We start from the raw sequence: 22,898 nt of genomic DNA, 5'->3' as shown, positions 1-22,898 counted from the left end.
CCCCCAGTACAGTATGAAGTCTGGACGTGAGTAAGAACTGCGCCAGCACATCCCTGGCTCTGTATGAAAGGAAGTAAAAACCGCACTGGGAAATGTACAGCAATTTCCTTTCCAAAAGCAACTGGGTATTCTATCAGCATGCATAAAAACAGAGCTGGATTTGCACCCAAGCTAAGTAAGCTACTGCTTAGGAAGAATCTCTGAATATTTCAAGCCTTGCACATTTTGCAGATGCTATGGAGCCTCTTTCAGTTAACCTACGTCAGGGTCTCTAAAAGACTTAATCTAGCCCTGTATAAAATGGTCAGCACACACACAAGACAACACTCAAGCAGCCAGCTCTGGGATGGGAAATTAGGGGGGGGGCATGGAACCTGAGAAGGGCAGGGTTTGGGAAGGGGAAGCACCTCGGCAGGGCATGATGTCAATGACTCCAAAGCAGCCATTTTTTTTCAGGGGAACTGACTCTTGTGGTCTGGAAATTCCAGGAGAGCTCCAGGCCCACCCAAAGTGGATACCTCAAGGATGGCCAGAATATCACCGGCAATGACAGACCATGTGCAGACTTTCTCTCTTTTCTAATAGCCACTGCTTTCCCATAAAGGTGCAATCTCTACACACGCATTCAGTTGTGTCTAATCACATTTGAGTTTATAGCCAGCCTTCAATGAAGTACAAGGCCTACTAATGCCACCAGATGAATGGCTTTTGCGTGCCTGATCTTCTGCTCTCATCAGTGTCTCTAGCAGAGGATGCCTCCGCAGTGTCAACCCTTCTCCATTTAATCGGCAATTAAATTCACACACCATATATTATTACTCATCAGAAACACGCTTCAATTTACAGATGCTAATTTGTATTTCAAAAGGCGTAAAGGAGAAGCCGCTCAGAAATATCGTTGCCACCTTGACATTAAATGCTCTGCGTTTCCCAACCTGCCTTGAGAGCCAGCGTGGCGCAGTGATCAACAGCAGTGACCTCTAATTTGGAGAACCAGGTTTGATTCCCCACCCCTCCACATGTAGCCAGTTTGGTGACCTTGGACCAGTCACAGTTCTCACAGAACACTTCTGTTAGAGCTTTCTCAGCTGCACCTATCTCACAGGGCGTATGTTATGGGGAGGGGAAGGGGAATGATACTTGTAAGCCACTTTGGGACTCCTTCAGGTGGTGAAAACCAGGGTATAAGAATCCAGCTATTCTTCTTCTTCTAGAACAAAGTTTGAGTCCGGTGGCTCTTTTAAGACCAACAGAGTTTTATTCAAGGTAGAAGCTTCCATGTGCATGCACATTTTGTCAGATACAGTGAAACAGAATATCCTCAGTCCTCACATATAGGTAGAGAGAGGGCAGGGGTTTAATTGCCAGGATGGGCTGGCTAGAGTGAAGATGCATAAGAGGTAATACCTGAGATTGTGTGTCCATAGCTGAGATTAGATCAAGGCAGTAATCAAGACCAGCAACTTACTATAAATAAGCATACAGATCCGAGAGTTAACAAAGAGACATGAGAAGACATTTGAGTCCAGCATCAGCCCAAAGGTCAACAAAGTTCAACTCATCAGCAGGAACTGAGAGACTAGGTATGTCCAGATGCATACTCCTTCAGGTTTCCTTAAATGTTACAAATAGGTAGGGGGTGGGGTTAGTTGCCAGGAGGGGCTAAATAGAACAAAGATGCACCAATAACTGAGCAATAAATACAGCTAAACTGGAATAGCCCATTTGGTAAGACATGTAAATAGCAGCAGACTGTCATGCAGATGATAAGGGAGTGTGCTCTCCTGAATCCATGCCTTGCAGTAGCTGAAGTTGCCTTCCAAGTTCTCTGTGAGGAGGGGAATGAGGCAGAACCATGCAACTTCTCATGCAACTTCTCCTCCAGGTGTTGAGGAGTGACCTACACATTTCATGACCAAACCTATGTTTGTCTCCAAAGAGAACAGAGGGGATGTTGGCTGTGGTAGGAGGCGTTTCTGCCCTTAGTCACCTAATAATTGCTGGACTGAGAAAGAGCACTATTTTACCCAAATTGACCCAAAGCCTAAGGAATCATGTTTCTGGGTTTCTGCTCCCGAATCAAAAGGTGGACTTAATATCACACCAAAACCTATCACGTATCACCACTGCACAGTTTAATGAAAAGTCAAGTTTTTATACAGGGGTTTAAAAAGAACTCACCAGCAACTACAGCCAAGGGCTTGTTATAGTTGAACACTGAGGGAGCCCAGCATTGAATTTACAGCATTGAATTTAAAAGTCAAACTTGTCAGGTTCTCTGGATGATTAAGAAAACATCTCCATGCAACTGTTCTTTATAACAGCCTGTTTATTTATTATTCAGGCACTGCATCTGAACCAGACCGCTGATGACTCACAGGGACACGGATTGGATATAAAACAGAAATAATTTAATAAAGTTGAGGTACAGACCAATGATGACACAGAATTAGAAACAAATATTTGTTTGTGGCACTCCTTTAGATCTGTTTGGGAAGTCTTAGGCACCATGAAGCTTGATTATTCTCTTTTCTGTAATCCCACTGTGAATTTCTATCATATAGTTTCGTGTTCAATTAGAAAGGCCTGGTTTACACACATGAAAGAGAACCAAATGGGAACCAGTGGCAGGATCTGGAGGTGATAAAGCAGACTGAAATACTTTGAAGAAGGAGAGTTGGTTTTTATACCCTGCTTTTCACTGCCTGAAGGATTCTCAAAGTGGCTTACAATCACCTTCCCCAGAACAGATACCCTGTGAGGTAGGTGAGGCTGAGAGAGCCCTGATATTACTGCTCAGTCAAAATAGCTCTATCAGTGCTGCAATGAGCCCAAGGTCATGGCTGAATGTGGAGGAGCAAGGAATCAAACCTGTCTCGCCAGATTAAAAGTCACTACACCCTGCTGGGTCTCAAGAGACTGGACTGGTAGTGGGTGATTCCAATTTTGAATGCTCCTTCATGTGAAAAAAAAATAAAACACCTCTCGTTAGTAGAAAAAGATCATGGGAAAGTGAAAAGTTCTTGTCCAGTGACATTGCCTGCCTTGTTGGTTTTTCATCCGTAAGTTTTCAGAATTAGGGCTTTTTAGGGCAATTTGATCAATGGTGGCATCTGTTCTCATACTGTGCAACTGATACAACTCTTTATAAGTATGCCTCCATATTAAATCTTAAGACTTTGATTTAGCAGCACTTCTGCAACTTGGGGCATAATATTAAGCAGGCCAGTACCCATTGTCTCAAAAAGACCATGAGCTTCATAGTACTCCAACTATTTCATTTAGTATACATGATCTTTTCAGCAAGTAATCTTGTTAATGTTTAATGTTTCACATGCATCTTGCACGACAATCCAATTCTTATAATTTTTAAAACCGTTGCTTAATTTTAATATTTCTGTTTATTTTTGTACTGGGATGCTTATTAAAATTACAATTACCAAAAGTTGTCAAAAACATGTGGGCATTCACTTCTTTTCCTTCTGAATTACTGCAATTGGCAGTTTAAGAGAGAAACTACAGAGAGCTGCATTGTGCTGTAAAAGTGGAGATTTTACACATAATGCAGCTAACCCAGGCCAAAGTAACAATGGACTCTTTCTGTGAACTCTTTATTATAAAAATAAGCTCAACATTCCTGGCACTAGCTAGTTTTGGAAACAGGGCTTCAAGTTCCACCCGCTTTTAAATTCCCTCTCAACTATGGTGGGTTCACTTCCATTGGACACTTACTCCAGCTCTTGGAGCCAATGGACGGACAAGACACTTGCTGATCTGGGCATCTGCATGACCTATTTCAGGGGTTGTCAAACTGCAGCCCTCCAGATGTCCATGGACAGGGGCTGGCAGGGGCTCATGGGAATTGTAGTTCATGGACATCTGGAGGGCTGCAGTTTGACTACCCCTGACCTATTTATTGGAGCTGGGTTTACACGAACAGTGTTCAGTAGTAATAGAACAGCTTGAGGAACTAGAGTGGCAAATTTTCGCAGTGTGTATGGACAGCATCGGTGGCACTGGCACTTGGCTGTAGATAATTCTGGAAGCGAGGTGGAGGCTTGGCCCCTCCACAACCTGCTCTCTTGTCAAAGGGACCCTTCAGAAAAAGTAGCCCGTATTTACTTGCATCCCTCAAACAGAATACTTTCCTGTGAGTTTAGCAAATAGTTTGTTTAGTACACACAATAGCTTATACCCAGAATTAAATTTTGTTAGTCTGAAAGGCACCACTGGACTCAAACTTTGTTTTCTTGCTTCAGAACAACAGGGCAACCCTCCTGAATCTAACAAAGAACAGTCGTTTCTAGATCGTGTTCTGTCTTAGACCGGGTGACTGCCAGTGTACTATTGAGTCAACCACTAGAGGGAGTCAAACAACTGATTCTTGGGAGACAAACCATTGATGCTCATGTCAAAGATTTCCATTTCAGAACTGGCAACCCCTCCCCCCGCATCCGTTCCATGGGGAGAGTTCACACCCAGAGTACAGAGGCTAAACACAGCTTTGTGGGGGGGAACACATTTTATATTCAGTCTGGATACTCAAATAGGAAGTGCATATGTATCTTACATAGTGCTCTGACCTGGACTGTTTCTGCATGACTGATTAGACTCTGATTTCCACTTGTTTGCATTGTTCCCCCCTCCCCACCATTCTGCATGGAATCGGTCCCTTTCAGGGACGGTCCCAGGGCTATCCCTCAGTTGACCCGTGTAAAGGGAACAATCAGAAATCCATGTTCCATTTTTTGATGAAAGATCCAATGGGGTGGCCATGCAGAAGTGGGATAACTCAGGCCGTCCCCAGTTAGGCATTCCCAGCCATAGCTCCCCCCCCCCGCAAGTATCGCTTCCATCATCTACCCTTTGCAACCTTCCCCAGCCTTTTTCTTTAAAAAGTCTGATTGTGTTACAACGCTATTCCAATATAATGAAATAGCAAAACCCACCCCACCCTGCCATATTTGGTCAGCAACTTTCCTTCTTTCTCTTTTTTCTTTAGGATTCATACTTGGTTTTAGTGAGATAGGAAACAGTTTGTGTGCGTGCAGGGGGGGGAGGCAAAACAGCCCACCTTTTGCATTCCCTAGTTTGTATTGTTCTCGTTTATTTTATAATGCGACTTGGCTCGGACCTGGTGTTGGCCATGGTGACACTAGGGTTCTCGCAATTTGTTGCCAGTCCCACCCATCAGGCTGGCCATACCCTTGACTAGACCCTATGCCCTCTGGCGACTCATTGGTGGCTTTGGTGGAGGACTGGCAGTCCTGCCTAATGGCTGCTCTTCAGTGCCCTCTCTGCCCTCACCTCAAGCAGGCTCCGTGGTACTCCCCAGAGCTTTGGGAGAGGAAGAGGGAAGTGAGTTGGCTAGAGTGAGTGTGGCGGAAAACTTGTGACAAGGCGGCAAGAACATCTTATTGTAAACTGCCACGAGCTGGCTGGGCCAGAAGTGTCAGTCAACAAATAATTAATAAACAAATAAATTGTGGTACTACATTTTTAAAAAGATTTCGAACTTGGAAGGGGGGCTCAAATGTGACAAAATGGGGCTGGAAGATGATTGGGAGTTTTCGCCATGTGAAGATGGTTGTCAAGTGAAAAAAAAAACAGCAGGAATTTTTCACTTGACTATCATTTGGGGACACAAACCTGGGGGCAAACAGTGGGGAGGTACAAAGGCTCCCCATGCAGATATGAGAAAAGATTGGGAGAGCCAACCTTATGCAAAAAAATAGGGGACAGCACAACATAACAGCTGGGTGAATCCTCCATGCGGGAACTGTCCTGGAGAGCCCAGGGAAGCCTGATCTGTTTAAATCTCAGAAGTCAAGTTTGGCCCTGGCTAGCATTTGCATGGGGGACCACCAAGAAAAAATGCAGGGGTGTTACACAGAGGCAGGCAATGACAAACCACCTCTGAACCTCTCTCTCCCCATGGGGTTGCCATAAGTCGGGTACAACTTGATTTTGTCATTTTCCACCACCATCTTATGTCTAAATGTGTCGGATAATATGGGCAATCACTTGGCCATCACTTCTTTTAAAATAGATGAATATTTAAGTTTCACCTTTTAAAAAGCCCTTTAAAACATTATAATATCATTTATCATAAGGCTTGTGTAATGCAGCCAGATCTGAGGATTGTCTGGCAACAAGGCAAGGGACAATCAGAGGTGGTTTGCCAGTTCCTGGCTCATGACCCAAATCCTTGGAGGTCTCCCATCCAAATTCTAATCAGGGTTGGAAGAAGAAGAAGAAGAGTTGGTTCTTATATGCCACTTTCCTCTACCTGAAGGAGTCTCAAAGTGGCTCACAATTGCCTTCCCATTCCTCTCCCCACAACAGACCCCCTGTGAGGTGGGTGAGGCTGACAGAGTCCTGATATCACTGCTCAGTCAGAGCAGCTTTATCAGTGCCGTGGCGAGCCCAAGGTCACTCAGCTGACTGCATGTGGAGGAGAGCAGAATCGAACCCAGCTTGCCAGATTAGAAGTCTGCACTCCTAACCACTACACCAAACTGGCTCCTGCTTAGCTTCTGATGGGGTCAGGCTTGCCTAGGCTATCTAGGTCAGGATGCCCTTTAAGAAAGCCAGCGCAGCCGAAAGACAAGTTGCAGAATGCCTTGCAACGAGCTGAGAGGCATCAGAACCAATAACTATTTCTGCTACACATTTGCAGACCAAGTTCTAAATGAGGCATAAGATGAAATGCTGATTGCCTAGTTGTTTTTGAGTTTTGTTGAGATATGTCGTATCAATCTTTCCCCAAAATCATATTACAAACAAGCAGAGATACAGTCAGTATACAATCTAGTAAACTACATATGTTAACATTTCTCACAGTTTTATTTTTATGTCTTCTTGATTGTTTTATTCAGTCATAAAACTGATCTAATCCCCTGCAAAAGAACAGAACAGATGATTGAACAGAATGGAAGAGTTTTAAACAGGGAAATATTAACGCCTTCACGGAACTTATTCATGTTTCCCAGGGAATAAAAGCTCATTTTTACCGGAGCAACAAAGAGCAGTTTTAACTTCTTAAAAACAGTAAAGACAAAAGAACCTTGTAAATAAAAGGCATGTGTGTATCCGAATGTGAAATGTCTTGACCTTGTCTTCCTCTCTGTACAGATAACACCCAAAAAAGTGGCTGTTTAAAGGATCACTAGTCCAGCCAAAATTTAGGATTTCATGATGCGTCTAAGTGAAATGTCACGGGTGTCTTTCAGAATATGCATCCGTAGTGCGCTCAAATGATTTCAGAGAGTGGCTGTTGAGAATTCCATTGAAGGCTTAGCTCTCGTGTGCCTGGCCTATAACATAACTGCTGGCAGAGGCTGCCTAACTGAAAACTCACAGCAGCAGGCAAAATAAATATTCATTGCATTCTTTAACAAAGGAGTTTAAATAGCCACATTCCCTCTGCGTGAAAAACTTAAGACGTTATAGAGAAAGAGCCTAGTCTAGTTATCTACCTGGGATTCGGACATTGCTATATTCCCATTTTCCTTACTTGTAAGTCCCTGTTGCTTTCAGGTTTTTTTTCCTGTTCCACATGAATTGAGTTGATATTACATTGGTTTATGTCCAGCTTAGGTCCTTCTCAGTCCTGGCCCCCGCCTGGTGGGATGAGCTCCTGGAAGATTTCAGAGCCTTGATGGAACTGACTCAGTTCCACAGGGCCTGTAAGATGGGGCTCTTCCACCAGGCATTTGGTTGAGGCCAGGATAGCTACTCAGGTCATCTTGGGCCCCTCCTTGAAACCTCGAAGCTTGGAAACTTGGAGATTTACATCTAATTCATTTCATGACCACCAAAAAACACTTATCTGGTTGCGGATTGGGTTTTAATGCTGTTGATTAATGATTAATGTTTTAATATTACTGATATTGGATTGTTATTTTAAAATTGTGTTATATTGTAATCTGTATTTTAAATCGTTATAAGCTGCCATGAGCCGGCATTTGCCAGGATGTGGCAGACTAGAAATGGAAATAAATAGATAAAAATGAATATCTCCCTGCAGATTTAAACTACAGGATTTTATGCTGGGCACAAATCGATGTAATATTGAATCGAACACCATACAGAGCAAACCATGCATGGAATAGACCCCACCCCACCCCCAAGCAATGGGAACACACAAGTGAGGAAAATGAGAATGTGGGAAAGCTGCCAGATACTTTGGGCTTCTATGAAAGATTAAGTCAGTCACACAAGCCTTCAACTTGGAGTGTGAAGGTGCAATAATGTCACATCTAACACTCCAAGTGAGAACTAGACTAAGGTTGACAGAACTAGACTAAGGTTGACAGATCAAGTCAAGGAGACACAACTCTTTGAAACTCTCAGTCATATGAGCAGACAAGGATTTGACCCCCAACAGTAAAATCAAGGCACTCTTGTATGTATGGAGAAACGAAGCATCTATCATTACTGCACTGTTTATATGAAGAACTTTTTCAGACCAGGTATCTTTGAACTGAAACAGGTAGGTCTTCCTTGGTCAACAACAGTCCAGTGTGCTCAACAATAAGGATAGCAGGGTTCCTCTTTTCCGCCTGAATATCTTCTGTAAGGTAAAGGTATCCCCTGTGCAAGCACTGTGTCATGTCTGACCCTTGGGGTGACGCCCTCCAGCGTTTTCATGGCAAACTCAATACAGGGTGGTTTGCCAGTGCCTTCCCCAGTCATTACCGTTTACCCCCCAGCAAGCTGGGTGCTCATTTTACCGACCTCGGAAGGATGGAAGGCTGAGTCAACATTGAGCCGGCTGCTGGGATTGAACTCCCAGCCTCATGGGCAGAGCTTTCAGACAACATTTCTGCTGCCTTACCACTCTGCGCCACAAGAGGCTCTTCTTCTGTATCTTCTGTAACCAGCTCCAATTTTTCAAAAAAGGAAAAGGAAAAAAAAAGGATAACCAGCTCTAAGGCTGAATTTAGGCAAATTTTTCTGCCACCCTTACCCTGGTATCTACAATACAAGAACAAGAGAATGAGGTTGATACAGGTACGTGAACAACTTCAACAACAAATGGAATAAACGAAACTCTTGCTGCACTCAGAAGCCATCAAAGCTGCCAGAACAGAAGGAAAGAAGAATGTGATAATAGCTAGAAAATAGTTCTCTAAAAGTTAGACAAAAGACAGCGAGTGAAATTTCACCGCACGTAGGAGAATACAAAAGTTTGACGCTAGAGCCTTGACGGCAGAATAGGGCTCACCAAGAATAGCAAGTGAGTAGGAGTAGCTGAGGCTGAAAGTTTCTGATATGCTTTGGTAAGGAGTCTTCCAGAGGCTGACTACTTCTTGCTGTCAGTCATGGGGGGGGGGGGAGCGGCAAGGAATCCAAGAGCTCGGCTGGTTGACGTCCTTGGTATTTAAAAGCTCCCGAGTCACTCTAAGTGGGGCGTGCTTTGTTGGAAAGACAGCCACCTTGTCAGTTCCATGCCACATGCTAAAACACAAGGGTCTACAAAGCGATGTGTTTCTCACTCTCGTGAAAATAAATGGAAAGAACTAGGTATATGCAGCCCAGAGAAAATGGTGGGGACATAGGATGACGCTCTTCGAAGACTTGAAGGTCTGCCATCCACTTCTCTTCTGCTGCTAATGGAGGGGACATAGGTTGATGCTCTTCAAAGACCCGAAGGTCTGTCATCCACATCTTCTCTGCTGCTTCAAAGGGCTAATGGGCTTGTATTCCAGGAAGGCATGGGTCAGTGGTGAAAGCTGACAATACAAATCAATTATCTAGGACAGTCTTTCTCAAGTTTTTTAACAATAAGAAACCCCTGAAACATTCTGCATAAAAACTTCCAAAGAAGGAGAACTCACCACCTCCTGAGGAAGCCTGTTCCACTGAGGAACCGCTTCAACTATCACGAACTTCTTCTGGACATTTAACCGAAAATTCCTGGCCTTTCCCCTATATCCTGCCTTAGTGGACTTGGCCACAGGTTATTCCTGGCATTGCTGTGGAAGCAGTGAACCAGCTGCTTCAATTGACCTGGGGGTGGTGTTCTTGCAAGATTATCATACCTGGGTAAGAGCGCAGAGCCTGGATGCCTATGCCCACCTCAAACCGCATCCTTCCCCCACCCCCCAAGTGGAAGCTTGTTGGGTGATCTCAACCTATGGAGATATACGGACAAGAGGAAAATGGTGTAAGCCACTTTGAGTCCCCATTGGGGATACAGTTGGAGATATAAATAAAGTAAATAGATATCTACAAGATACTTTTTTTGCACACAATAACTGCATGTAGAATCAAACATAGGGAAAGGGGGATCACCTTCACTGTTCCTGCCCTGGATTGTCTCACGCTGGTCCCAATGTTGGAACAGAGCCCATGTTTTAAAGGTCTCTGATTCTCTATACATTCATTTCCTCCTGGAGGCACCTCAGTTTTCACTTGGGGTCCCTCTTGCTTTTTCTTTAATGAATTTGCAAAAACAAATAGGTGTCCCATTTCTGCTACTTTCATGGCTGGAACAACCCACCTACTTTCTTCTTTCACTTAGGATTATTTGATGACAATGATTAGAAAAATACAGGTGCGGATCAGTAGATATGCTGTAGGGGGCAGCAAAATAATTAAAGCTGAGCTACCTGTCAAAGTTTCCTCTCTTAGCACTCCATTCCATACTTGGTTTTAACAGAGATGGCTTAATAATAAACTTCTAATTTCAAAACATGACCACAGACTGCTGTTCTTATCCAAGCACAAAACCCCTGAATGGGGAAGACAGAGTTGCCAACCTTCCCCTGAGGCTTGGAGAGCCCTTAAAATTGAGAAAGGTTAATCTACTCAAACAGACAGGACCTCCCCAGGGTCTCAGGATGAGGCTTTCACATAACCTTCTACCTGGTCAAATCAACTGGGGATGCCAGGGATTGAACCACAGACCCTCGGCATGCAAAACAGAGGCTCCTCCACTAAGCCACAGCCCCATCCCGATAACTTTATGTAATCTACCTTGAGTAGGATTGCAAAGTCCAAGGGACCAATATGTAGGGGATGGGGGAAAACTTACTGGGAACAGGGAGGCAAGAAGCATTTCTATGTCACCTGAAAAAAAAAAGCAATTTTTCGACCTTACCTGGAAGCGTCGCAGGAATGTCAGTGAAGTTGGGAAGGGATGCTCTGTTTTTTGGGGCAAAACTCTATGGTAGAACTGGCTTCTTATCACAGAATTTTGCCCTCAAACCAGAGCATCCCCCCCATGTCACTGAGGTCCCTACCTCACTTCCCGGTAACATAGAAACAATGCAGTTGTTTTCAGACTCCTTGCCTGTTTATTTTTTTTTTTGGGGGGGGGGGTTCCCTGGTTTCTTAAACCCATGAGGTGGGGGGAAAGGGCCAAATTGGGGGAACTCCAGGCCCTAACTGGAGACTGCCAGCTCTAGCCTTGAGCCCCGGTGAGAAAGAGAGATTCAATCCCTTGCTAAGATCTCCCCCCCCACCCATCAAACCCTGCTTTCCCCCAGGCTCCACCTCCAAACCTCCAGTAATTTCCCGACCCAGAGTTGGCAACCCTAGATTATTACTTAAGTGCAGCCATTGGCAAAGCTAGATGCAGATCAGGGAAGCTGGCAGAGGCTTCACGCATTGTTCCCGAGGCAGCTAATGCCATTTTAAATGTCACCTCATCGCATGGGTCTTTCTGCGCCTTTCTCGCCACCAAGAACTCTGCAGAGCCGTTCCCTGCGGGGGCTCGTCACTTACACATCCTGCGGAATTTCAAAGATCTGAACTGAGTCATCCAGATCCTTGTGACTCACTCAGACCACTTGATACGTGCTCTTTTTCCCTTTTGAATTCAATACAGCCAATACAGCCACTCACAGCCAGCAGCTACTTTCCTCTCTTCAGGCCTCTTAAGTCCCAGGCTCAGCAAGTTCCTTCTGACTGGGAAACAGGGCTAAAAACATTTGGGGGCAGTAAAGGAAATAATATGAAGCTGTGTCCAAAGCCCGCCCCACTCGATGCATTCAACGAAACCTCAATCTGTCAGCAGATTTCTACAATCCTTCCTTGACCAGTTGGATGGGTTTATTTGGGGCTTTTTGTCCTTCTCTTTCCTCCATGGAGCTCCTCCATTTTATCCTTACAATGGCTCCTCAATTTGAGTTAAGACAGGTAGAGAGAGACAGGCTTCATTCCAGTGATAATTAAGCTTTGCCACTAGCATGTGGAGTCTGCCAACGGATGGGGATTTGGAGGGCCAGCGACCTATCAGTTCTCCAGGGTTATGAAGCCACTTCTGGAGCAAACTGAAATTGGTATCAAGGTGTCAGGGCAAGAGTCTAGCATGCAACTGAACCTCTATGGTAAAACCATAGAGCTTCACATGTTAGAACATGAGTGGCCAAACTGTGGCTCTCCAAATGTTCATGGACTACAATTACCATAAGCCCCTGCCAGCACTTAGACTGCAAACTGCACGAAAAGCTTCTGTAAGATTCTTTCTTTGCAGGTTATCTTTTCTTGCCTGGTAAAAATGTTCAAGCAGTCATAATCACTGGCTGCTGAAACAAACACCCAAAGGGTAAGAGCCAGGATGGTGTAGTGGTTAAGAGCAGCGGCATCCAATCTGGCGAGCCAGGTTTGATTCCCCGCTCCCCCACACATAGCCAGCTGGGTGACCTTGTGCTAGTCACAGTACTGATAGAGCGGTTCTCACACAGCAGTGACATCAGGGCTCTCTCAGACCCACCTCCCTCACAAGGTGCCTGTTATGTGGAGAGGAAGGGAAGGCAATTGTCAGCTGCTTTGAGACTCCTTCAGATAGCAAAAGGAGAGGTATAAAAATGAACTCTTCTTCATCTTCTCTTCTAAACAAATAAAGTCCAACAGAACTCCAGGGCATATTTACTCTTTTGAATATCACATATTCTTCCAGGGCCAATCGGACTCCCAAATACACCTTGCTGTTTTCAGAACATTGACAAAAAATAAAAAAAATGTTAAAAAGTGTTACTAAAGCTATTCACAAACTATCACTGATGTTTCTGGCAAGCAGCAACCAAATTTATACCAGTGTCTAGACTGACGGGATCAAAGCTGCGAAAGCAGCTGGCCAGAGGTATAGCTGCATCTTAAAGGTAAAGGTATCCCCTGTGCAAGCACCGGGTCATGTCTGACCCTTGGGGTGACACCCTCCAGCGTTTTCATGGCAGACTCAATACGGGGTGGTTTGCCAGTGCCTTCCCCAGTCATTACCGTTTACCCCCCAGCAAGCTGGGTACTCATTTTACCGACCTCGGAAGGATGGAAGGCTGAGTCAACCTTGAGCCGGCTGCTGGGATTGAACTCCCAACCTCATGGGCAGACAGCTTCAGACAGCATTTCTGCTGCCTTACCACTCTGTGCCATAAGAGGCTCTTTTAGCTGCATCTTAGGGTGCTCTTATGTTGGTGGGAAAGGCCGTGCTCTGGGAACACAGGTGGAAACGGGCCAAACTGGTTTAATTTGCTGGAGCAGCTGTCTAAATCAGAAGCAATCTCACCATAGCCATCAGTCTCGTGCTCACATCGCATCCAGAGGAAAGTGGGTTGCCAAGGTGACATGGGAACGGAAGGGAAGAGATGTGCCACTTCCAACAGCTTCTCACATGCTCATCTTTCAGCTCGCTCTGGAAAGGTAAGGCCACTTCAAGGTATTTTGTCACTCCCAAGCAAGGTATAATTTTTGCTCCCAGCATCGGGCTCATGCAATGTTTCCGTTCTTTCTGGCGACTCTGGGCTTCTACAATCCTCACACAATGGTTATCCAACATCCCGTTTTTGAGACTGTACTGACTCACTCTGTGAAATCCACCTCATGGCCCTGTGAGAAAAGCAGGCTATAAATAACATACATAAATAACATAAATAAATAGCATGGCTTGAGTCTACATGATAGCCTTTTCTGGGATAGGTTGGGAAACTCATGGAGATTTCAAGATGAAGCCTGGGGAGAACAGGGATCTCAGTGGATTACAATGCCATAGATTCCAGACTCTAAAGCAGGGATTCTGAACTAGGATTCTGGGGAGCCCCAGGGTTATTCAAGAGCTCCCCAGGGGTTACACACCTTTCCCCAGATGTTCTGTTGGCCTCTGACATCATCAGCTGTCACTGCAGCCACTTCCCCTATTGCTCTCCAAGCCTAGTCTCTTCTCCACCCTGGAAGCGGTAAAAGATTGATTGATTGGCTGGCTTCTTCATCTTGCTTCTGCGCACACTTCTCTGGAGGGGCAGGTCATCACTTACAGCACTGCAAAAATGTTTTTTTTAGATTTTCATGTATTTATTACATAAAGTGCACTAATTCAGCCTATTAAAAAACAGAGTCATTTCTAATTGCACATGGAATAGACCAACACAGAATGGACCAAATGCGTTTTGAACCCACGGGGTCTTCCTTAGTGGTCAAATTGTGAGGGATGCACTCGTTTATAAAATCATCATTAAATGGCTTCCTCACACTCACATTCCTTCACTAGACCTTCAATAACAGCCTGTAGAAAATGTCTGCCGTCTTGCATCAGCCTAGCACAGGGGTAGTCAAACTGCGGCCCTCCAGATGTCCATGGACTACAATTCCCAGGAGCCCCCTGCCAGCATTCGCTGGCAGGGGGCTCCTGGGAATTGTAGTCCATGGACATCTGGAGGGCCGCAGTTTGACTACCCCTGAGGTAGGCATAAAAAGTCCCCCTCCCCCTTTGTAATGGCACAGCTTTTTCTGACACACGTGGGAATGCCCTGGTGATTGAGAGCTGGGCAAAAGCACAGGTACGTATGGAGCTATTTTGACCGAAATATGGGCATTTTGTTTTTGAGTGGCATAATTTAATCTCCATCTAATTTACAGAGTGGTGGCTTCTGGCACTGCATGTTTTAGAAGGTGGGCTTCAAAACAGATTCCTTTACATGAGAAAGACTAATTGGAGCAGCACCTAACAGTGAGTTACCACCATGTTTATATAAATTAAATATATAAAAGGAAATATATAAAAGGAAAAAAATATATATTGCATTAGATGCTTCTTAAATATATGCTCATTCTAGTATGTTTTGAAAATATTTTTTCCCCAGGATTTTTCTTTGTCACCGAGCAACCCTTTTTGATGTTGATTTTTATACACGAGTGCATCCCTCACAATCATTTGACCACTGAGGAGGACCCCTCGGGTTCAAAATGCATTTGTGTTGGCCTATTCCACGTGCAGTTAGAAATGTGACGTTTTTAAACTAAGATGACTAGGTTTATAATATGTTCAATTAGTGCACTTTATGTAATCACTAGTAAAAAAGCCCATTGTTTGAAGAAGACAATGGGCGCTAGCAGGTGGGGACCAGAGCGAGCGGCAGGCGAGGGACAGGCTACCTGAAAGAGGAGGCGGGCGGCGTCTCCTCTGCATTTTTTTGTTCTTCTGCGGCTTTCCCGGCGGCTCCATTGTGTTCTGGGGCCATGAGGGCAGGGAGCACCCAGCAGCTGCGCTGTGGGCGGCTGCCGGGGCTCCCAGGGCGCCGGCTTGAAGCGGCGAAAGGCTCCTCCAGGGGATTTTTTTTTCTGCTGGCTCTCGTGGGCGTGCCGGCTTGGAGCTGCGAAAGGCTCCTATAGGGTTAATGTTTTTCTGCTGGCTCTCGTGGGCGGCGGCTTAGAGCTGCGAAGGGCTCTTACAGGAGTTTTTTTTTCTGCTGGCTCTCGTGGGCGTGCCGGCTTGGAGCTGCGAAAGGCTCCTATAGGGTTAATGTTTTTCTGCTGGCTCTCGTGGGCGGCGGCTTAGAGCTGCGAAGGGCTCTTACAGGAGTTTTTTTTTCTGCTGGCTCTCGTGGGCGTGCCGGCTTGGAGCTGCGAAAGGCTCCTATAGGGTTAATGTTTTTCTGCTGGCTCTCGTGGGCGGCGGCTTAGAGCTGCGAAGGGCTCTTACAGGAGTTTTTTTTTCTGCTGGCTCTCGTGGGCGTGCCGGCTTGGAGCTGCGAAAGGCTCCTACAGGGTTAATGTTTTTCTGCTGGCTCTCGTGGGCGTGCCGGCTTGGAGCTGCAAAAGGCTCCTACAGGGTTAATGTTTTTCTGCTGGCTCTCGTGGGCGTGCCGGCTTGGAGCTGCGAAGGGCTCCTACAGGAGTTTTTTTTTCTGCTGGCTCTCCTGGGCGCCGGCTTGGAGCTGCGAAGGGCTCCTACAGGAGTTTGTTTTTGTCTGCTGGCTCTCGTGGGCGCCGGCTTGGAGCTGCGAAAGGCTCCTCTGGGGGTGTTTTTTTTTTCTCTCCAGCTTCTCGGCGGCTGGAGTCTTGTGTTTGCATCGGCGGCTCCCTTGGGGTCCGGCCTGACGCGGTGAGAGGCGCTTTGCGCCTCTCGCCGCGTCAGGCCGGGAGCAACTGCGAGGCGCGCTGCGCGCGGCTCGCAGTTGCTGGGGCTGGGAATCGGAGGGACCAATCGGCAGGCGCTTCGCACCTGCCGATTGGTCCCTCCGATTGTCTGTCGTGAGGAAGGGTCCAATCCGGACCCTTCCTCATCACGGACAAAGCCCACCTCAAGGCCCCTTAAGGAATTATTTAGTCCGTGGCGCCCGCGGCGCCACGGGCGGTGTACAGATTATCTGAACATTTTAAAAAATATTTTTGCAGCTCAGCTTTTTGGTTCCTAATTTTTCTGGTTAGGTTGGGTTTTGGTTTTCCTTTGGTTTTGCACCACTTCCAGGGTTCCTTGAAGCCTGAAAAATATTTCAGGGGTTCTTCCACCGTCGAAAGCATCCATTTATCCAGGGGAACTGATCTCTGCCGCTGTAATTCCAGGGATCCCCAGGTCTCACCTGGAGGCTGGCATCCCTAGCAGGCTAGTCATATACAAATATTGCATGTATATATGGGTAGTGTGTATTTAAGCCCTGTTTGAGTCAATGCTATTTGTTAAATTCTAAGCCAGCAGTTATCCTTGTGACACTAAATGTGCAGTAAAATGACTCTTTGAGGTGCTACAAAACTCTTTTTAACAAGGAAGAACACCAATTGTGACACCATTAAAATGTGGTGGAACTAGAAGCCCTTGCTACAAATTAATGAGTACTCTATACTTGATGCTAAAAGAGGTTAAAAAGAGATTTTGGAGCTTGGAGAGGGGAAGGAAGGGACCTCAGCAAGGTATAAAGCCATAGAATCTCTCCAAAGCAGAGATTTTCTCCAGGGGGAATCAACTGCACCCTTGGAGGTTGGCAACTAACAATCAGTAGACTATCACAAAGCAGCTCACATTTGCCATCTCCAGTTGCAGGTCAATGGATTCAAAGGAACGTATGTGCTTATTGCACCCTCCAAATTCCAATCAATCAATGAACGCGGCCTTGACGGGAAAGCTTAGGGTTTTATCTAGTGAAAGGAGGCGGGCTAATTACACCCAAATGCCACTGGATATTAAAAGCGGAAGAAGCAAAATAACAACAACACGCAAAAGTGCCAGAGGGGGCGAAGGGAGGAGGGGATCGATAGGTGTGAAGAAAGAACAGAGGATCCCGATGCCTTCACCAAGTATCTTTTAAGCATGCCTAATGACATGATGAAGGCTACAAATAGGATCTGTTCACCGACTGATTTCCCCAAGGTGTTATCGGATTTCTTCTTCCCAGAGTCCAGCTTTGCGCAGAAAAAAAAAAAGATTTTAATCTTCCTGTTGACGATGCTCTTTTATAGGGGGGGGGGAGGGGAACGGAACTGGAATTACTTAAAATTAATACCTAGAGACATACAGCCCAAGTTTAGTTGTTTAGCCTCAGCTTAGTTGCTTTAGCTTCTAGGGAAAGTTCAGACTTTTGGTCACATCTTTTAAAATTATTTTCCCTTAATTGTCCTTGCAAGCTGCAAGCAAAGACCCAAAAGACCATGGTCATGCATCTGGTGGGCAGAGTCACTCCTGTGTGTGCATCCCATGTGCCTTGTCTGTTTGTCTTTGCTACATATTTGATCAGCCCTTTTCAATCTTTCTACCGTGGAAGAGCCCCTGAAATAAATTTTCAGGCTTCAAGGACCCCTGGAAGGGATGTCAGCTGGCCACGCCTCCCTGCCATGGCCCCGGACATGCACCTGAAGTGATATCACCACCTGCACCCTTCATCCTCCTGTCACTACCTCCTCCTGCCTTGACTACTGCTATGGCAGCTCCGCCTCATGTAGGTTGCAAAGAAGGGCAGAAGCTAAGATAGCCCAGATCCCCCCCCCCATACCACGCCACAACCAACTCCACCCTCCTTGATTTTTACACCCACGGCCTACCCACCGAGCCCTCTGGGTAGTGGCAGCCAGTTCTATAGTTTGTGGCCAAGTGCATTAAGGTAGGAAGAGAAAGGCCGCAGACATCCTCTGGAGCTCCCGTGGACCCCCAGGGGCCATGGACCCCTGACTGGAAATTCCTGTATTTGAGGAAAGGCTGCTGAAAGGTTGTGCTAATTTCTTTACAAATGAGACCAGGGCTCTGCCTGCTCTGCAACTGAGAGCCTGTATGGTGCAGTGGTTAAGAACAGCGAACTCTCATCTGGAGAACTGAGTTTGATTCCTCAGTCCTACTCCACATGCAGCCAGCTGGGTGACCTTGGGTCACACAGGTCTCTCAGAACTCTCTCAGCCCCAACTACCTCACAGGTTGCCTGTTGTGGGGAGTAGAAGAATAGGTGATTGTAAGCTACTTTGAGACTCCTCCTGGTAGTGAAAAGCAGGGTTCAAAAAACAGCTCTTTTTCTTCTTCCACTGGGTAGTGAGATAAAAATGTCCAGGAAAAGCAGCATTGTGCTGATGGTGCCATGTCACTTCTGGCAAACACCTGGGAGTGTCATCGCCACACCAGCATGATATTCTAGTATTCACCCCAAACACTTTAGCTATCACAGGGTTTGGGTGAATCCTAGAGTGTCGCACCAGCATGATGATATCACTTCCGGGCATCTGCCGGAAGTGACATCATGCTATGGGCCAGAAGCTCTAGTGTGAACTAATGTGAAAGCTACTTTGAGTCCAAGGAGGTAAGTCAGGTTATAAATATTTTAAGTAAATGGAATTTTTCTGTGCTGCCAACAATAAGAGACTAACATGTACTTATGAACCAGCTGTTTTCCTTTCTGATTGTAATTCTGATGCTCTAGAGCAGGGGTAGTCAACCTGTGGTCCTCCAGATGTCCATGGGCTACAATTCCCATGAGCCCCAGAGGCTCATGGGAATTGTAGTCCATGGACATCTGGAGGACCACAGGTTGACTACCCCTGCTCTAGAGTTGTCATCTGCAAGTTTTTGACCATGGAAAAATATTTTTCAGGCTTCAAGGATCCCTGCAACCGGGCCAGAAGTGACGTCAGCTGGCCATGCCTCCCTGCCACACATGAGGAGGACTGAGGGTGGAGAGAAAATAGGCATTTGGAAGTAGGTTTCACCCCCCTTTCCCAGGTGTGGTAAACCATGCACGAATGCCAATCCCAAGTCAATGGAAGCGTCCAGTTCCCTGCTTTTACAGCAAAGCTGGAAATAGCTTGTGGCCAAGTTCATTAAGGCAGAATATAGAAGAAAGGCCAAGGAGTCCTAGCTGGGAACCCATGTTCTAAAGAAACATCTTCTGCTTCGGAGGGATCTCCCTACTTTCATATTTCCTAATGCTTTATTGTTCACTTGTGGTCTATTGAAACCTGGCCATAAATTACAAGCATTATACCAGAGCATTTTAAAATACATCCAAGCGGTCAGAGAGGGACTGCATGAGAAGTGAGCTCTTTGTTTGTTTGTATTGTGGTCCCTTTAGACAGCCGTCTGAACCCAAACCCAAAGCACCAGCTGATGAAAATGAGCCAGTGACGGAGTAAACTCATCTTAATTCAATAATTATTACATTAGTTTGGCTACATTTGTTTTCTCGCTTTACGGTTCCTAAAAAAGACACTTGCGTCATGAGTCACAGCTATGCTAATCAGTCTGTGATTCAATTAATATGGATTTTTCTGGAGCAACCAGCATGGAGACAGATAAGATACGAACAAAATCAGTAAGCTTGTGTGTGTGTGTGTGTGTGTGGAGCTCTGAATACTTATGCCTGATAAATCACAGCATAGTCTGACAACTTGTTCCTTCCTCTCCAAAATAAAGGCCAGAATTTTTACATACAAAATAAACTTATGGATATAACAAGGGTGATTGGCTACTCCCTCCTAGGTGCCATCATGCATTATGTTGCAGAAATCCAAACTGAGCCTCTTATCGTGAAATCCTAAACATACCTACACCCTTTTAAAGCCCACTAATTTTTAATAGCGTAACTCTGTCTAGGATCACACTGGAGGTACGTTTGATGATCCTGGCTTCAGTCAAAAGTGGCTATCTGTATGATATATGAGTTTTCAAGTATGCTGTAGTAAGTATTCAGGTGGGTGGCAGCAAACAAAGTTTTGGCACCTTTAAGACCAACAGAGTTTAATTCTGGGTCTAAGCTTTCCTGTGCATGCACACTTCTTCAGATTAACTGAAACAGAAGTCACCATATAGGTAGTTACATATAGGTAGAGGGTGAAGAAGGTGCTGCCAGGAAGAGCTAATTAGGCTCAATCTTCAGAAGTAAGGAGCAAAAAATGCAGCTAAGACTGGACGAAGGCAATTGGTAAGACCTGTTAATAACAGCAAATTAGCCTTAGCATATACTATAGTAAAGGAAACTACAACAGACATGAGAACTGAATTACGTTAGCATGTGTGGTGAGATAAGAAACCGATATCTTTGTTAAGCCCTGGAGATTCCACTAGTGGTCACATACGACTATCAACTTAAAACAGTTTCAATGCATCAGCAGCAATTTACAGCCTCTTCTGGAAAATCACAGTTCTCTTTCACAAGTACTGGGGGGAGCAAACCTTTTCTTGCCCACAGACAGTCCTCTATCTTAAACAATCTCAAACAATAATACAACACCAAATTTGAATGTGGACACTTACCAGAGTTTACATTAAACCCAGGTGCCACTTTTGCTACCATTTACACCCTGACAGCACAATCACTGGACCTAACTAAATCAACTACATCATTTCAGGTTCATTCACTTGCACATCTTCTAACATGATATATACCATTAAATGCCAACAATGCACTTCAGTTCTCTACATAAGACAAACAGTTCAAACCCTACACCGATAGATAAATGGACATAAATCTGACATTAAGAATCAGAAAACAGAGTATTTTTGTTTTCTGAGAATATTTCAAACTTACAGGATCTCAAAGGAGACTACTGTTACAAGTTATTACAGCACTCAGGACAATGGAACCTCCAGGACTTAACAGAGATATTGGTTATCTAACTGCACATGCTAACATCATTCAATTCTCGCATCTGCTGTAAACTCCTTTATTATGCAGTATACTAATTTGCTGTTATTCATAGGTCTTACCAATCACCTTCATCTAGTCTTAGCTATATTTACTGCTCAATTACTTAGGCAACTTGGTTCTAATTGTCTCTTTCTGGTAACACCCTCTACCAATATGTAATGGTTCAGTGTTTCTGAAGAAGTGTGCTTATACCCAGAATAATACTTTGTTGGTCTTAAAGGTACCACTGGACTCATACTGTATTAAGTAGTTGTCTTGACCTGGCTATCCTGATCTCAAGCCAAACAGGTCAGCCCTGGTCAGTATTGGAAAGAGAAGTCACCAAGAAATACCACAGTCATAAACAGAGCCAGGCAAGGGAGAACTGCCTCTGAATGTTTCTTGCCTTTAAGACCCTCTGAGGTCACTTGAAGTTAGCTGTCATTTGATAGAAGAAAAAATTAAGTAGCCATCAGTGTTGGCTTATCATGTAACATGTGAAGCCACCAGGAAATCTGCTAGATCCTTTTTGTCTGTTGCGCTGAAAGCTACTTTGAGGTTTCTTTTCAAGCATCCTTGGATGATAGCCATCCTTTTCTATGACAGAAAGACAGAAATACATCAACAAAACCAAGATGAATAGGAAAGCTGGGATATTTTTTTCAAAATGGAGAAGACTTACAAGTCCTTTGAAAAGAAAGAGAAAGCGAATCTAATTTCTACTGGCCACTAAGTGAGGCAAGATATTCTTTCTGAAATTATTCATGTTTTCTACAGTATTGCTCCAAGGAAAAAATAAACGCATTTGACAACTGAAAGACAATCCCCTTGAGGGAACACATCTGATTTGTTGAGGGTTAAAACATACAGATCTGAAGCAAACCCCGTATTTGAAATATTGTGCGTATGTGTGTTTATTATTAGAAGAGGCACGAGACAGATTAATGCACTGTAATTTCTGTGTAATTTGCAGTGACTGAACAATGGAAACTCCCGGGAATGTTAATGAGCATTTGATCATTAGCAGTTCCATGGGAAAGGTATACATCTGCATTGCTTTTTTAAAAAAAAAATTAACATGTGAGGATCAAGGAACAACAGCTAAGGAAAAATTGAAAGACAAAATTCTTAAAGCAGTATCTTATCTCTTTTAAAATTGAACTACACTGAAACATTTCCTATGTTATTAAAGGTATAATAAGAGCCTGTGTGTTTACACATACATACATACATACATACATACATACATACATACATACATACATACATACATACAGAGAGAGAGAGAGAGAGAGAGAGAGAGAGAGAGAGAGAGAGAGAGAGAGAGAGAGAGAGATCTGTATAGTGATTCCCAAAAAAAGAATTCTTGAGGGTGGGGGAATGTATTGAGCAATCCAGATAGGATGTAGATTCATCAAGCCACTACATCAAAAAATAAACATTTCTGAATCTGGTAAAGACTTCTATTCCAGTTCCCACATCTCCTTTCGTCAATCAACAATTTGCAAAAAATATACAGGTCAAATGATTTAGAGACATGCCTTTTAGAAGGAGCATGCCAAGCAGTTAACTGAA

The 22,898-nt window shown here is 44.7% G+C and overlaps 1 protein-coding gene across 7 annotated transcripts in view; it reads right to left on the bottom strand.

Moving 5' to 3' along the window:
- The window catches only part of PHACTR1 (phosphatase and actin regulator 1), a 312,123-nt gene that overhangs the window by 232,073 nt on the left and 57,152 nt on the right, over positions 1 to 22,898 (bottom strand). The window contains exon 1 of one of the 7 annotated variants that reach the window (XM_077353225.1): positions 13,517 to 13,628. The exons of the other annotated variants lie outside the window; for them this stretch is intronic. Within the exon in view, the coding sequence (XP_077209340.1) occupies positions 13,517 to 13,577 (61 nt within the window). The 5' untranslated portion in view covers positions 13,578 to 13,628. Of the gene's footprint in view, positions 1 to 13,516; positions 13,629 to 22,898 lie in introns of those variants that run through there. 7 annotated transcript variants of the gene reach the window in all.

The sequence above is a fragment of the Paroedura picta genome, chromosome 9 (assembly GCF_049243985.1).
Source record: "Paroedura picta isolate Pp20150507F chromosome 9, Ppicta_v3.0, whole genome shotgun sequence".
Lineage (NCBI taxonomy): Eukaryota > Metazoa > Chordata > Lepidosauria > Squamata > Gekkonidae > Paroedura > Paroedura picta.
This window is presented reverse-complemented; position numbering and strand designations above follow the sequence as displayed.